The following is a 15,157-nucleotide window of genomic DNA, read 5'->3' as shown; positions in this document are numbered from 1 at the left end:
AATCAAGTTTCATGACAATAATTCTATTGACACAACATATTAATTAAAGGTGCAACTGGATCCCAAGCAGCAATTACTAATCTTTCGGAAAGTTGGAGAGAATAACAAATATTTCTTCCTGCTCTGGATAATGAACAATCAAGTTTCATGACAATAATTCTATTGACACAACATATTAATTAAAGGTGCAACTGGATCCCAAGCAGCAATTACTAATCTTTCGGAAAGTTGGAGAGAATAACAAATATTTCTTCCTGCTCTGGATAATGAACAATCAAGTTTCATGACAATAATTCTATTGACACAACATATTAATTAAAAATGTCACGTTGATCACAACGGTGCCTACATAATGGTATCATATGACTCCATCAAATTATCTAAAGAAATGAAATTAAATACTTAAAACTGTGCTCAGTTTAATTAACTACTTCACTTACTGTGTCAAGGTAGAGCAGGACACTTGCAATAGACTGGAGAAAACTTGGCATCTGATAAACATGGTCATCAACAGTGTCTGTCTGGGTGAGGAACATTTGTTTGCAGCACTGGATGAGCTCAACATATATGAAGTCAACATCTTTTGCATTTATAACCTTGCAAGGCTTTAGGAAAGGTGAAACAGAAGTCTTAGCAAGGTCAAAATAATATTTAAGGTGTCATGTTAAGCCATGTGATTATAAACTGAATATAAAAAAGATCTTTAATTGAGAATACAGATATAAAATATAATACCTTATATAGATGCTTTTCATTATAATCTCTAATCACATTCTAAATATCTATTCATACATACAACACGTACTGATTGTCAGCTATGTTCTTGGCCCTATTTAGGCGGCAGGTATTAAAGACAAATGAGGCGCAGTCCCTGCCCCCACAAAGCTAGCCACCCAACGGAGACACTGAGGGCTTGAGCACGTGGCTAGACCTGCCACCACACCTTGCTCCACACCATGCCCACAGCCGTCTTTTCTAACTCATGAATCTGATAATGTAACTACCTGACTTCAGACTTTTCAAAGGCTTCTTTGGACTGGAGAATCTAGTTCAGACCCCTTGATGCTCTACCTGGTTTATCTTTTTGGAATCCTCTCCCTTTCTTCTTGTCTACTGTGCTCTGGCTACACTGTGAACATACCTAGCACAGAAACAAGCTGAAATGATCAGACATAGCATCTGAAGTAGAAAATTCCATGCTATCATCTACCTCTGAGGCTTCTCACATACTGTTTCTTCCACCCTATGTAAATTTAAAGCAGCCAATAGAGACAAATGGAGATGAAGATTTAACAAAAGAGAGAGAATGGCTGGCTGGTTAGCTCAGTTGGTTAGAGTATGGTACTGATAACACCAAGGTCAAAGGTTCAGATCTCCATAGCAGCCAGCTGCCAAAAAATAAAAAGAAAAGAGACAGAGTAGACATTGATGGACCAGTTTGTAGAAAGGAGGAAGGAAATTATTTTCTCTGTAAAGTAGAAGTCACAGAAGGGCCGGCCCGGTGGCGCACTGCTACAGTGCGCCGCTTGGGAGTGCGGTGTCGCTCCCGCCGAGGGTTCGGATCCCACATACAGACCGGTTTCCGCTCACTGGCTGAGCGAGGGGCGGGCGCAGCACCGAGGGTTGCGATCCCGTTGCTGGTCCCGGCGCGACACTGAGGGTTGCGGTCCGTTGCCGGACACGAAAAAAGACAAAAAGGAAAAAAAAAAAAAAGAAGTCACAGAAATCCACAAAAAGGGAAATAACTAGTGTTATTCGTAATATTTTTAAATATGTATCTTTTTGTCATGTGAACTTCTAAAACTTTGAAAGAAATCCCCTATAATTTTGCTTAATAAATAAAAAACAAGGGACAGCATGACATAGTGGAAAAAAACAGTGTTTCTAGTCCTCAGACTTGGATTTACATCTTGGTTCTGTCCATTCTCTGTGTCCTTCGGTAAATTACCTAATTTCTCTGAGTCTCAGTTTCCTCATCTGTATAAGAGAATAACACTCGGCTTGTGGGAGAGTTATGAAGATTAGAGATAATGCAGATAAAGAATACTAGTATACAAAAGACAATGAAAAAACCCTTAACTGTTTATAAAACAAATAACAATAATATTGTCACAAGTATGAGACACTATTCAAAAATGCAATAAATTACATTCCTTTAAAACCCTCAAGTGAAACCAAAAAGATAAAATAGAGGAAATTAATGAGCCATACTCCTGCAAAAAGTCCATATCCACGAATAGCAATAGATAACTTCTTGTTTGAATCCATATTTCTGATGATTCCGTAGAACTGTTCCATAAAGTACTGCAACTTACTCTTATGCATATCTGCGTCTTTTGCCACCATAGAAGAAACCTGCAATTGCATAATATTTACATTTTAGAAATATTTAATAACTAAGCAAAGGAATTTATACAAATATAAGAAAGCTAGAACTGTTTATATACTACTGTGTACTGCTATAGTTATATACAATTGCTCTAACTCACAAACTAGTTTTTGAAAAAATAAACTCCAAACTATAAAGTTTAAATTGAGATAAGGGAAAAAAGTACTTTGAGAAGCAAATAGATTACTGTCTACCAAATCAAGCAACAACAGCCTAAATACAAGAACTAAACAGCCAAATACAAGAACTAAACATGGGTGTTCAAAAGAGCATTCCTAATTTCAACATAAAACCTGTCCAGGACAAGAATGGAAAGAACCTAGATAATTACCAAAGGCACACACAAAAAAATCCACCTTCAGTTGCCAAACAACCAATACACTTCTTAATCCTACCCAACACTGTCAGGCCCTAGGGTATGTCCCTCCAGGAACTTTACTCCCAATTTATTTTAGAAGAATGAAATATCATACGTTCTGCTTCATAATTTCCTTTTTCACAAAATATACCATAAACACATTTCTCAAGAACTAAACAAATAATATCACCTTACTTAACTGCAGAATACTTTTTCATTTTATGAATATAATGTAATATTTAACCACTTAAACTACAGGCATTATTAATTTTTTATCATTGTACTTCCAGCAAGCATTCTTTTTATGCATTTTTACTCAATTATTTTCTGTACAGAACAGCAAAGACTTGAAAATAATTATCCTACAGTAGAGCATAGATTAAAACATTATGGTTCATAAATATAATGACATCATGCTGCCGCTGAAAATTAATCATGTAAATCTCAATGAAATGTCAGGAAAATACAAAGGGACTTCAAAGTCTATGGAAAAGTGGAATTAAAAGATAATAATAAAAATCTATGCTTTATTTTTCAACATAAGCTCCATCAAGTTCAAGACACTTTTGTAAGTTATGATACCCACCATAGTCCATTCCTAAAGAACTGAGAGTCCTAGGAATTTAACCATGTCAGTACAGTATTTCATACATTATTGAATGAAGAAAAACAGATGCTCTTTAAAGATTTTTAAGATTAGGAAACAAAAAGAAGTCAGAAGGAGCCAAATCAGGACTTTAAGGTCAATGCCTAATGATTTCCCATAGAAACTCTCGCAAAATTGGCCTTGCTGTATGACAGGAATGAGCAGGAGCACTGCTGTGGTGGACTCGCTGGCAAAGCTTTCCCCAGTGTTTTTCTGCTAAAGCTCTGGCTAACTTTCTCAAAACACTCATAATAAACAGATGTTATTGTTCTTTGGCCCTCCAGAAAGTCAATAAGCAAAATGCCTAAGCATCCCAAAAACTGTTGCCATGACCTTTGCTCTTGACCATCCACTTGTGCTTTGACTAGACCACTTCGACCTCTCGGTAGCCATGGCTTTGATTGTGCTTTGTCTTCAGGATCATGCCTGTAAGGCCATGTTTCATCTCCTGTTACAATTCTTTGAAGAAATGCTTCAGGATCTTGATCTTGCTTGTTTAAGATTTCCATTGAAAGCTCTACTTGTCTGCAGTTGATGTGCACACAACAGGTTTGGCACCCATCGAGTGGCAAGTTTGCTGAACTGTAATTTTTCAGTCAGGACTGTGTAAGCTGAACCAACTGAGATGTCTATGATGTTGGCTATTGTTTCTGCTGTTAGCCATCAGTCCTTTCCAGTTAGGGCACGAACGAGACCCATTTTTTCCTCACAAATGAATACGGGTGGTCTGCCACTGGGCCTTCATCTTCAACATCACTTCATCCCTTCTTAAAACAAGCTCTCCACTTATAAACTTCTGATTTCTTTGGAGCATCATCCCCGGAAACTTTTTGTAAATCATCAATGATTTCACCATTTTGTAAATATGATGTTTGTTCTTGCTTCAATTTCAGCAGAATTCCTGTGGCTGTGATAGGGGCTCTTTTCAAACTGATGTCTTACCCTTCTTAGTGCCTCACACTAGATCCTATTCAGACATGTATAACAAGTGAACACAAATTTATTTTAGTGCAAAAAATTTTTGAAATCCATAGTTTTTTCAGAATACATTTTCCATGAACTTTTTGAAGACCCCTCATATACCCAACACAGTAGAAAATCTTAAGGCTACAAAAATTATGAATAACATTCCTTTATGTGAGGATATCTTTCTTCCTCACTCCTCATTCCCTCTTTCTGAAGAGGGAGGGAAAGAGAAAGAGAGAGAGGGGTTGCCAAAATGATAAGTGATTTTTTTCTTGGTGGTGGAATTTCAGGAGATTTTAATAGCCTTCTTTGTACTCTTCTGTATTTTGGGGGGGGCGGGTATATGCAACTAACTGTACTGTTTTTCATAAGAACTTTATAAAGTATTGAGTGAAAAAAGGAAATTTACTTTCCCATAGGTGTAATGTTTGAATTTAAAAATGTACATATGAGTACTATAGCCAAATTAATAACAGAAAAAGAAGTTGGAGGACAACCACTACCTAATTTCAAGATTTAATGTAAAGTTAGAGTAATCAAGACAGTGAAGTACTGATGTAAGGATAAAGATAAATAGAACAAACTAGAGAGTCCAGAAATGAACCCACACATATATGGTTGATTCTTGACAAGTGGGGAAAGAAGAGTCTTTTCAACAAATGGTGCTAGAACCAACAAAGGAATGGGAAATCAACTTCGACTCTAACTTTACACCACAGACAAAAAATAATTCGAGATGGATTATAGAAGTTAAGTGTAAAAAACTTCCTGAAAAAAATATGGGAAAAATCTTTGCAACCATGAGACAGGTAAAAATTTCTCAGGACATATAAAGGAGGAACCAGTTTAAAAATTGGAAAATTTGGGGCCGGCCCGGTGGCACACTGCTACAGTGCGCCGCTTGGGAAGCGCAGCAGCGCTCCCGCCGAGGGTTCGGATCCCACATACAGACCGGCCGCTTACTGGCTGAGCGAGGTGCGGGCGCAACACCGAGGGTTGCGATCCCGTTGCCGGTCCCCGGTACGGGCGCGACACCGAGGGTTGCGATCCCGTTACCGGTCAGTAAAAAAAAGACAAAAAGGAAAAAAAAAAAATGCATACAAGAGGCCAAAATAAGTGAGGCCACAGGCACTTTCTTTCTACTGTATTGACCAAATGCGAGAATAAAATTTTCAATATCCAGATTGTGTAGCAGATTATTTAACCTTGCCCAGAGGGAGGTCTGAACTTTGGTGTTGGCTGTCTTGGAATGCCATGCTGGTAGGAGTGTCCTTCTTGCATGGGAGCCTCAGGTCCCGCTGGATGATCTAGTCACACCCAAAAGTAACAGTGTGACTTGGGGTAGGGGCTTTGGGTCACATGGTACTTTTGACCTGTTGACTGAGATCAACCCCATGGGCAGTCAATCAATCCATACCTATGTGACAGACCCCAATAAAACCTCTGAATGCTGAGATTCAGTTGAGTAATCTGGCTAAGGCTCCCTGCCCGCTGTGCTGACACCCTGAGCAGGGAGAGGACAGGGTAAGCCCCACCTGTGTATCTTCCTTTGGTTGATTTTAGTCTGTGCCCTTTTCTTTTTTTTTATTTGTTTTTTAAAAATCTGTCCTTTTTAGCTATAATAAACTGTAAATGGGAGTGTAACAGCTTTGAGTTGTTAGTTCTTCTAGCAATTTATTAAATTTGAGAGTGACTTTGGAAACCCTCAAACTCACAACAGAATTCAGCCAAAAGGGCAACACTACAGAAATCAGCCAAAAGGGCAGCACTGAGGGGACCATTCCCTCTGACTTCTCAGTTGTCTAAGCTCTAAGTTTCTCACAGATTGTACAGTAGAAAGTAGAATATATATCCTCAGTGAAATTCTAAACGGTATTTACTCAACCTAGTTTTTATTAAGAATTGAAGAAGTCTGAAATTAAATTTTGTGTGCAAGGATCTGGAAGGGAGAAGTTTGGTGGGGCAATCAGCCCAGCCAAGGGAGGGCTGACAGTCATTCCTGCGGGTCCACACCCAGCCACTCATGCTAGGAAAGGGAGGCATTGTCAGGATAGTCACCAGGCATGATCCCTCTGCACAAACCCCACTTCCCTGCACAAGTCCTGGACGTTCTTATTCTAAACCTTAGTAACAAAGCATGAGATTCTAACTCTCAAAAGGTTTATCTGAGCAAATGTTTACTGAGATCCAAACATATCTTATGAATCAGTAAAAAAATATTTCCTCAAACTTTTATTTTCCTTAACAAATAAGATCAGCCAAATTAAGTTGAACAGAAGTTTTTATGGGGAGGACCAAAAAGAAGAGGCAAACTTCATGCCAAGAACAGCTTGAGAGAGACAACAACCTTGACCGGAAGGCTGAGAACAGCAGGGAACACTAAGAAGCTGAGAGAGACAGAACAGGAGAGGTGGGGAGCCACAGGCGAGCTGCGTCCCATAGGTCTGCCTGGCAGCCGAGCCACACCTGTTTTAAGAAGGCCAGTGCTTCTCTCTCCTCTCCCTCCTGCACACAAAGCCCATGAACCTCCAGCCAATACTTCCTGTGCCACAGTTCACACAGGTTTTCGTGCACTAGCCTATTAATTAAACTAGTATTTATCTATTTATAACATTGCTCCAAATAAAACTTATGTGAATCCTGGGTTTCCCATCAGCACCAGTCTAGGCAGTTCCTTGGCACCTGGCCTGCACTGCCAGTATTTCCAGACTCCTCTGGATGCTTGAGACATCCTGAGCCCAGTGCTCAGAACCATAAGCACAGGCAATTCTCCTTGGCCAACCAACACACGCTTCTAAGGGGCTCTCCCTACTCTTGAGGTAATGCAACACACAAGCACCTATCTTCTCAAGACAGCTGGCCCTCATTTCCCAGGACATGAGCTGCTTGCCTGCCCCCGCCCACCCGCCAGCTCAAGGGAGCCCTTCTCTTCACCTCCTTACCCCCACATCGTCACTGCACTGCACTTGCTCCAGTCTCGGCTCTGAGGTTCTCACCAAATTTGGTACCTTCGTAGCTCTCTTTCAATCCCAATGACACCCATGTAGCTGATCAACAGTAAAACTTTCTGCTTTAAATACTACAAAAGCTATCAACTTGTATTTATTTTTCAAATGTGCATGTACAAGATTAGAATATAATTCTTTGTGTGGAAAAAATATTTTTAAATGAAAGTTGGATTTGCAGTACCTGTTTCAGGAAGGATTCCAGGGCTGAATGTGCAGCTTTTTTCAATTCAACATTTGTATGGCTACAACATTTTGACAGTACTTCAAATAAAGAAACGTAGTTGTCCAGAAGGCAGGTGCTAAATTGAGATGCGTGCAGGGTGAATAAGCGTAAGCCAGCTGCAAATGCAAAAACCGTTGTCTTTAAAATAGGACAACATATGCCAGAACAGAGGACTAAGAAAGCTTTGGGTATATGTCAAAGCTAAAACTGTGTTCATGAAGACCTAGCACCATCGCATTATGATAACCCAGGGATGCCGGTCAGAGCTCTAATGCCACCAGCCTCCAACTGAATTAACAGGCCCATGACTTTACCGACAAACCCCAAAACAAGGGTCAGAAGTAGGATCAGAATTTATTTAGGCAAACTCAGAATTGAACAGCCTGGATCCCCTGAAAGATGCCCTAAAAAAAAATTTTTTTTTAAGTCATGTAACCTGAGTATGGCCATCTCAATCAGAGCTTGTGAGAGAAAAACAAGGTCCCAAAAGCCTCCCTGTAAAAAACTATGTGCAAAGCATCACAGATATGATCACATTTACTGTCATTTGTAGTTCAAGCAAAAGCTTACTTGAGATGTTAATGTGGTAATCTAAAATATTATACCTCATTAAATACAGAATCTTACCTAAGAGCACAGCATATCTCTTCAGATCAATCTATTTCAGAAAAAAAAAAACACCATCAATGTTTGAAAATCACAAGCTTCAACTGTAAAAGAATTAGAATAATATTAATCCTACCTGAGGACGAATTGCCTTTAGTGCAAAATCAAAAATCTCTCTTGATGTCTGGGGATCTGGAAATAACCAAAAGAAGCCTCTGTTACAAATGCTAACAACAGTGTCACCTGACATACTTTACCAATGACTTTACAACTAACTGCTTTATTTCAGACAGCCAGACATCCGTATTAACCCTAACAGTCTCCTGTGGATTCAGGAGCAGTATCTTCCATCAACCCATCCAGCTGGAGAGGTGCAAGTAATGACTGCTGCAGTTACTGCTGCGGGAAAATAGAAAGAAAATCTGCAGTAACAAAGACAGGGTTTAAATTCCAACTCAGCACTCATAAGCTCTGTTTTCTGTTATGTGTAAAGGGGACAGTATATACTTTCTATCAGGGTTGTTTGTGCAATTAAATAACTTATTCAAGGCCAAACACATGATTTTCTCCCAGTACTCCCAGGCATTTATTCAACACATAGTATATGATAAATTATTATGAGAATTAGAAATATGAATAAAATATGGTCTTTGACCTTAGTCAACTTATTACCTACAAGGGAAGATAAAACAGACACCTGGCTATAACATGAGGCTCTCATCCTGCCTGACCAGTGTGAGTTATTTGCATAATTGTCTCCCACCAGATTATTCATCACAGCTGCACAGAGTCATACTTTATTCATCACTGACTTCTCTGCCCTTGTGACAATGACTTGCAAACAGCAGAGGCTCAAGAATTGTTTGCTTTTATTGCAAGGACTAACATATTTTAAGGTAGACCCCAGAGGACTATGCGATAGGAGCTGGTGGGAGAATGAGGTCAATTACCATGTTTGAAGGATGATGCTGTAAGAGACACAAAAAAAGCTTCTTTGGAATTCAAGACAAACAGATTTATTCTGGCTGTGAGTATTCAAGAAGGCTTTACCAACATGGTAGCATTGAGCTGGGACTGAAAGACGAGGTGTTAGCTGGGGAAAAAAATCACCCAAATAGAAAGTAACAGCATAAACACAAGTGTGCACACACAAGGGCACCAAGCACTGGTCGCTGTGCAGTGGGTCTGGAAGGAGTGGATCCAGCAGACACAGCGTGCAACTTCCACTGCCAGCACGGGGAATGGAAAGGCTGTATCCACTAAGCAGTAACTCTCCTTCCCCATCACCCAGCCTCTGGTAACCTCTGTTGTATTCTGCCTCTATGATTTTGCCTATTCTAGATCTTTCATATAAGTGGAACCCCACAGCATACGTCCTTCTGTGACTGGCTCATTTTACTTAGCATAATGTCCTCAAGGTTCATCCATGCTGCAGCTTGTGTCAGAATTTCCTTCCTTCCTTCCAAGACTGAATAATACCCGTTGTATGTACATACCACATTGTGAATATCCATCCCTATGTTGATGGACACGTAGGTTGATTCCACCATTTAGCTACTGTGGAAATGTTCCTATGAACATAGGTGTGCAAATTCTTGAGTCTATTTTTAAGAACCCTCTCTCATCCCCACATCACCCATCAGCCACACCCCATTTCTTTGCTCTCCTCTGCTGTAAGATTCTCTAAAGGGCTTTCCACAAATGGTCTCCACCCCCTCCTTTTCATTCGCCTTTGCTTCACTCTGGCAGTCCAGCATCTCCTGTGGCGATGGGCCCACTATGCCTGTCTGATCACTTTTCCCTAGACCCCCTAGCAGCAAAGTAGCCCTGCACTCCCTCAAGACTCCCTCCTGAGACCCTCTGCTAAGGCTCTCCACACCCACTTCCAGCTCACCTTGCTCACACTCATAGCTTTAAATACTGCCGATGTGCTGAACACTTCCACATTCAAGGTCTAATTTCTCCTACATGATCCAGTCTTACATACCCAACTGCACCAGACATCGAAGCCTGGATGTTCCCTAACTGTCTTCAATGTTAAAATGTACCCCCAAAGGACAGACAAAATGGACTCATTGTGGTTAGAAGAGACATTCAAATTGTTAAACAGAACTAAATGGCCGCAGCAAGAGGGAAAGGACAGACAGGTATTACTCAGCGTGACAGTATGTATCTCACTGTTAAGAAGTTTTCTGTAACTAAACAAAGGCAACTCTCAGAAGATAAGCTGAAATCAGCTACAGCTGGGAATCTACGACTTCACTGACCTTCAAAAGTCCACCTGGTGCCAGCCACTGCCCCCTCCTTCTCATTCTTGAGGGCCCACCATGGCTACAATTAGACAGAAACAGACTCCAAGGGCATTGTTCTCCCCCTTCTCTGATAAAAGAGGCCACATCGAAACCAGCCACGGCCAGTTCATAGAGCCTGCACAATCACACACCTTTGTTGACATGTTCAGTCACTGCGTACATGTACGGCCTTCTCCATAAATGTACACAGCATTCCTCTAAGCTCACTGAATATGCATATGAACATATATTGGAAGGCATAAATACTAGCCTTCCTCCTTTGTTCCCAAGAGTGCTTATCTTGGGTCCTGCTGAGGACTGTGCTCCACAATCTGTAGATTGCAACCCTCAGTGTCGTCCCCGCACTGGACCGGGACCGGCAACGGGATCGCAACCCTCGGTGTTGCCCCCGCGCCTTGCTCAGCCAGTGAGCGGGAACCGGTCTGTATGTGAGATCCGAACCCTCGGCGGGAGCGCCTCCGCACTTCCCAAGCGGCACACTAGCGCAGTGCGCCACCGGGCCGGCCCCCTATGGTCCTTTTTTGTTAACACCAGTTAAACATGCCCAACACAAAAAGCCAAGATTCCGCCTGAACCACAGTTCTCCCCCATCCAATTCAGCCTAGTAATCAGTGCACAGTCCTCAGTTCCTCACTACCACATTCAGGAGCAAAGCCTCTCAGTCCTACACTCACACGTATCCCACAACTAACAGCAGTCAGGTGGACCCTTGCAAAACATCTACTGGTCCATACACATTCCTTATTGAAGAGCCATGGCCTCCACTGTCTGAAATGAGATCCTAGCTCAGAAGCCCCCCATACAGACCCTGCGCCCTTCCCAGTTTCACCCTGGACCAGAGCTCTGCCTGCCTCTGAACTCTAGACACACAAACTCTCTCGGACCCTCAGACCACTACATGCCTGCCAGGTGCCGGCCAATCACTCTGCCTGGAATGACTCTTCCCCAGCTGGCTTCTTCTCATCCTCCAGGTCACAGAGTCTGTGTCAGGTCTCAGAAAGAACACTGTGTGCATCTTCCACTCTCCACGCGCTGGCATTCCTGCTCACTGCACCCCACGTGTGCACATCAAGGAGCCCTGGAACAGCCTGTCCTCCTCTTTGTTATCTGTCTCCTCCACTAGCCTGAGCTTATGATGGTGGGACTTGGTGACTTAGACCACTGAACCCAATACCAAATTCATCACTCTTTAGATAGAAAGCACCAAGGACATAAATACTGTATGAATGAATTATCATTATAATTCACATGAGCATGGCATAACAGAAAAAGTATAAATTTTAGCCTCAGACAAAGGTTTAAACCCTAGACTTGCCATTTATTAGCTATGTTAGTTTCCTATCGTTGCTATAACAAATTACCACAAACTTAACAGCTTAGAACAACACAAACTTATTACCTTACAGTTCTGAAGGTGAGAAATCTGAAATGGGTCTCACTGAGCTAAAAATCAAGGTATGGGCACAGCTGTGTTCCTTTCCAGAGGCTCCAGGGAGAATCCGTTTTCTCACCTTCTCCAGCTTCCAGAGGCCACCCCAGCCTTGGCGCACGTCCCTTTCTATCTTCAAGGCCAGCAATGGCTAGTCCAACCTTTCTCACATCTCCTCAATTAGACTTCCTCTTGTGCCTCACTCTTCCACATTTAAGGACCCTTGTGATCACAGTGGGGCCACGGGATAATCCAGGACAATCGCTTTATTTTAAGGTCAGCTGATTAGCAACTTTAATTCCCCTTTACCATGCAGCATAACAGGTCCTGGGGACAAGGATGGGGACATCTTCGGGGTCCATTATTCTGCCCACTCTTTAGAAATGTAATTCTTTAGTGATGCCATTGTGTGATTTTGGGCAAGTTACTTGTCAGTTTCAGTCTTCTAATTTGTAAGACAGCAATATTAACACCTGTATTACAGAGTTACTACAGGAACCTTCCTTGCAGTGTGTCTAGAATAGGCTTTAGCACATGGTAAATGAGCAATAAGTGCTATTACTTTTCTTAAACTATATATGTCCAATGAGAGCCAATTTATAAGCCAAGAAAATATACAGACAAATATGCAACACTACCTGTTGCCAGGGTCAAGGGACAGAAGTAAACGTATAGCCTGGTAAATTAAAAATACAACATATACAGCTGTACACAAAAATACAAAAATATAGCTGTAACAGAGAAGAGTACAGAAGCCAGAGGAAGTGACTAAGCACATAAATTCTTTATAAAGGTGATGATCTTTGAATAAGAACCTGATAGAGTGGGAGCAACAGGATGTAGGAGAGATGACAGAGAAGACAAAGAAAGGAAAGTCACCTAGGGCTGTTCCAATATTCTCGGCAAGAAGCAATACAGAAGGGTTGAGCAGAAACAGAGGAGGTACAAAAATTTGGCAATTACTTGAATATAAGTAAAAAGAAAGAGCAAATAGTTTTTTTTAATATAAAAAGAATCTTTTAGGGTTAAAAGTTTTATTAGCCTTTTAAAAAGAAATGAATTTCATATTGCTTATATTGGTATCAGTTAAGATTATTTAAGAGTTTCTCTAGGGGAACATTGTTGATACCTATGAAGAAAAGTATATTAAGCAGAATTTAAGATCAATAGGTAAGGATCCGTGTCTTAAGAATTACAAAATGCTGATGAAAGAAATCAAAGAAGACCTAAATAAATGGAGAGATATATCACATTCATGGATTAGAAAACTCAACATAATAAAGATGTCAATTCTCCCCAAAATGATATATTGGTTTAATGCAATGCCTATGAGAATCCCAAAAAGGTTTTTTGTAGACAGACAACTTACTCTAAAACTTATAATGGGTTGAAGGTGACCACTACAATGATCCTGCAGGGTTGATGATAATGAAAGCCACCACCATCTTGGACCTACTGAGCAGACACGAGAATCAAAGCCCTAACTGGGCTTGCACCCACAGTGCAACCAGGAAGTACAGAATGGACCACCTCCAGAGCTAAGCAGCCAGAGTGCACTGTGCATTTCCAAGAGCAAGAAAAGATGGATAAATCTACAGCTTCAAACTGAGAGTCAAGATGGCGACGGGTCAGGAGCGGGGGCGCCAGAAGACGGCATGAGCCTGAGAGATATGAGCTGTGCTGCCAGAGTGCTACTTGCATTTACAAGAGCAACAAAAAATGACTAAGTCTTTGATCAACTAATCCACAACTATACAACTAATCTACAACTATAAAAAAGCAACTACAGACTCGAGGTTTAGGGCTGGCATAAAAGAGAATTCCTGGGAGCGCCCGAGATGCACTGTGGGACTGAGTGAGCAGCCCGAGGCAGCAGTGGCTGCGAAGTGATATGGCGACAACACGGAAATGGAGAGGGAGCTGCTCGGTAGGCTCAGCTCTGAGTGACTCCAAGCCCGGGCCTGCTTGCGGGGCAGACGCCCGTCCGGCTTCCGCCTACCCCACTGGGCCAGTCACCGGCCCGGGGCTGCCTCCATTTTCTCAGGTGGGGGCGGAGCAGGCCGGCTCAGCCAGGCCTGCCCTCCTCACCCGGCTCGGCTCCTCACTGAGCCTTCCCACTTCCTTGCCCTAGCACGGGACCTCCGGGGGCCTGCGGGCCGGCCTCCCATCCCATTCCCCCCACGGTTCTCTGGCAGGGCTTGTGGCAGGGGGAGAACCAGCCAGCATCGGGAGGTCAGGGAAGAGCAGGCAGGGCAGATTATCACTCCACCGCACCCTGGGCTCCGCCCCCGGTAAACTTCCTGTTACAGGGAGGCAGATACCATCTCTGCGGCCATCAGTTCGGAAAAATGCCTAACTAATTTCTGATTAGGAAAAGTGTGATCAGAGTGCTCCTGAGCTCGCTTGAACCTGCTGGAGAGCTGACTGCAGGCGGGTGCCGGAGTCAGTCCACACTGGGGGGATTCAAAGAGGAACTGTGTGCTGCGGGCTCCTCCCCCGAGGAGCTCATGCTCCAGTGTGGGAGATAAGACAAGCACACAGATAACTGCGATAACAGGAGGAAGGTGATTAGTCCCGAGAAAGCCCTACACAGTGCTGCAAAGCCACCCAGAGCGACCGGTCATCTACGACTAGTAGAAACCCAAAAGACCTCCTGGGCGGGCCGGTGCCAAGCAGGGGCTTGAAGGCCCGGCTGATAGACAAGGGCTGCAGAAGACACGCCCCAGCCTAGTCAAGAGCGCACAGAGCAGGGAGGTGGCCGGTTAGGGAGGCGGAGACTCAGCAGAAAACACACACCCTGCGGGCCGCCTCTGCGACGTCCAACAGCCCTGCCTAGTGCGCACAGAGATATCCGGCTAGGGAGGCGGAGACTTGGCAGAAAACACACACCCTGTGGGGCCGACAGGGCGTGATCCAGCAGCCAGGACCAGAACATACGGAACAGGGAGAACTCCTACATGGGAAGTGGAAGCTCAAAAGAGACCACACACCCTGCGGTACCGCCCCGTGATCTAGCAGCCCAGCAGAGTCCAAGCTGACGAGAGAGGGGGCTCCCCGGAGGGGCCCAAGACCCGAGGCAACCACACACACAAGACATTAGAGGCCAACTGAGCAGTTACAGAGGTAGCCATACCAAATTGACAAACACAACCATACATTGGTTGGCTAATACGGTCAAACCTGTGCACAGTGAAACCCCCTGCCAAAATGAATAAACATC

General features: G+C 42.9%; 1 protein-coding gene across 1 annotated transcript in view; it reads right to left on the bottom strand.

The window, feature by feature from the left end:
- The window catches only part of LOC103610425 (DNA-dependent protein kinase catalytic subunit-like), a gene marked incomplete at both ends in the record, with an annotated part of 38,675 nt that overhangs the window by 11,269 nt on the left and 12,249 nt on the right, over positions 1-15,157 (bottom strand). The window contains 5 exons of the mRNA XM_008594596.1: positions 441-605; positions 2,212-2,355; positions 7,549-7,706; positions 8,218-8,248; positions 8,333-8,388. Coding sequence (XP_008592818.1) covers positions 441-605; positions 2,212-2,355; positions 7,549-7,706; positions 8,218-8,248; positions 8,333-8,388 — 554 coding nt within the window. The remainder of the gene's footprint in view (positions 1-440; positions 606-2,211; positions 2,356-7,548; positions 7,707-8,217; positions 8,249-8,332; positions 8,389-15,157) is intronic.

The sequence above is a fragment of the Galeopterus variegatus genome, unplaced genomic scaffold, assembly GCF_000696425.1.
Source record: "Galeopterus variegatus unplaced genomic scaffold, G_variegatus-3.0.2 Scaffold11123, whole genome shotgun sequence".
In the NCBI taxonomy this organism is placed as follows: domain Eukaryota; kingdom Metazoa; phylum Chordata; class Mammalia; order Dermoptera; family Cynocephalidae; genus Galeopterus; species Galeopterus variegatus.
This window is presented reverse-complemented; position numbering and strand designations above follow the sequence as displayed.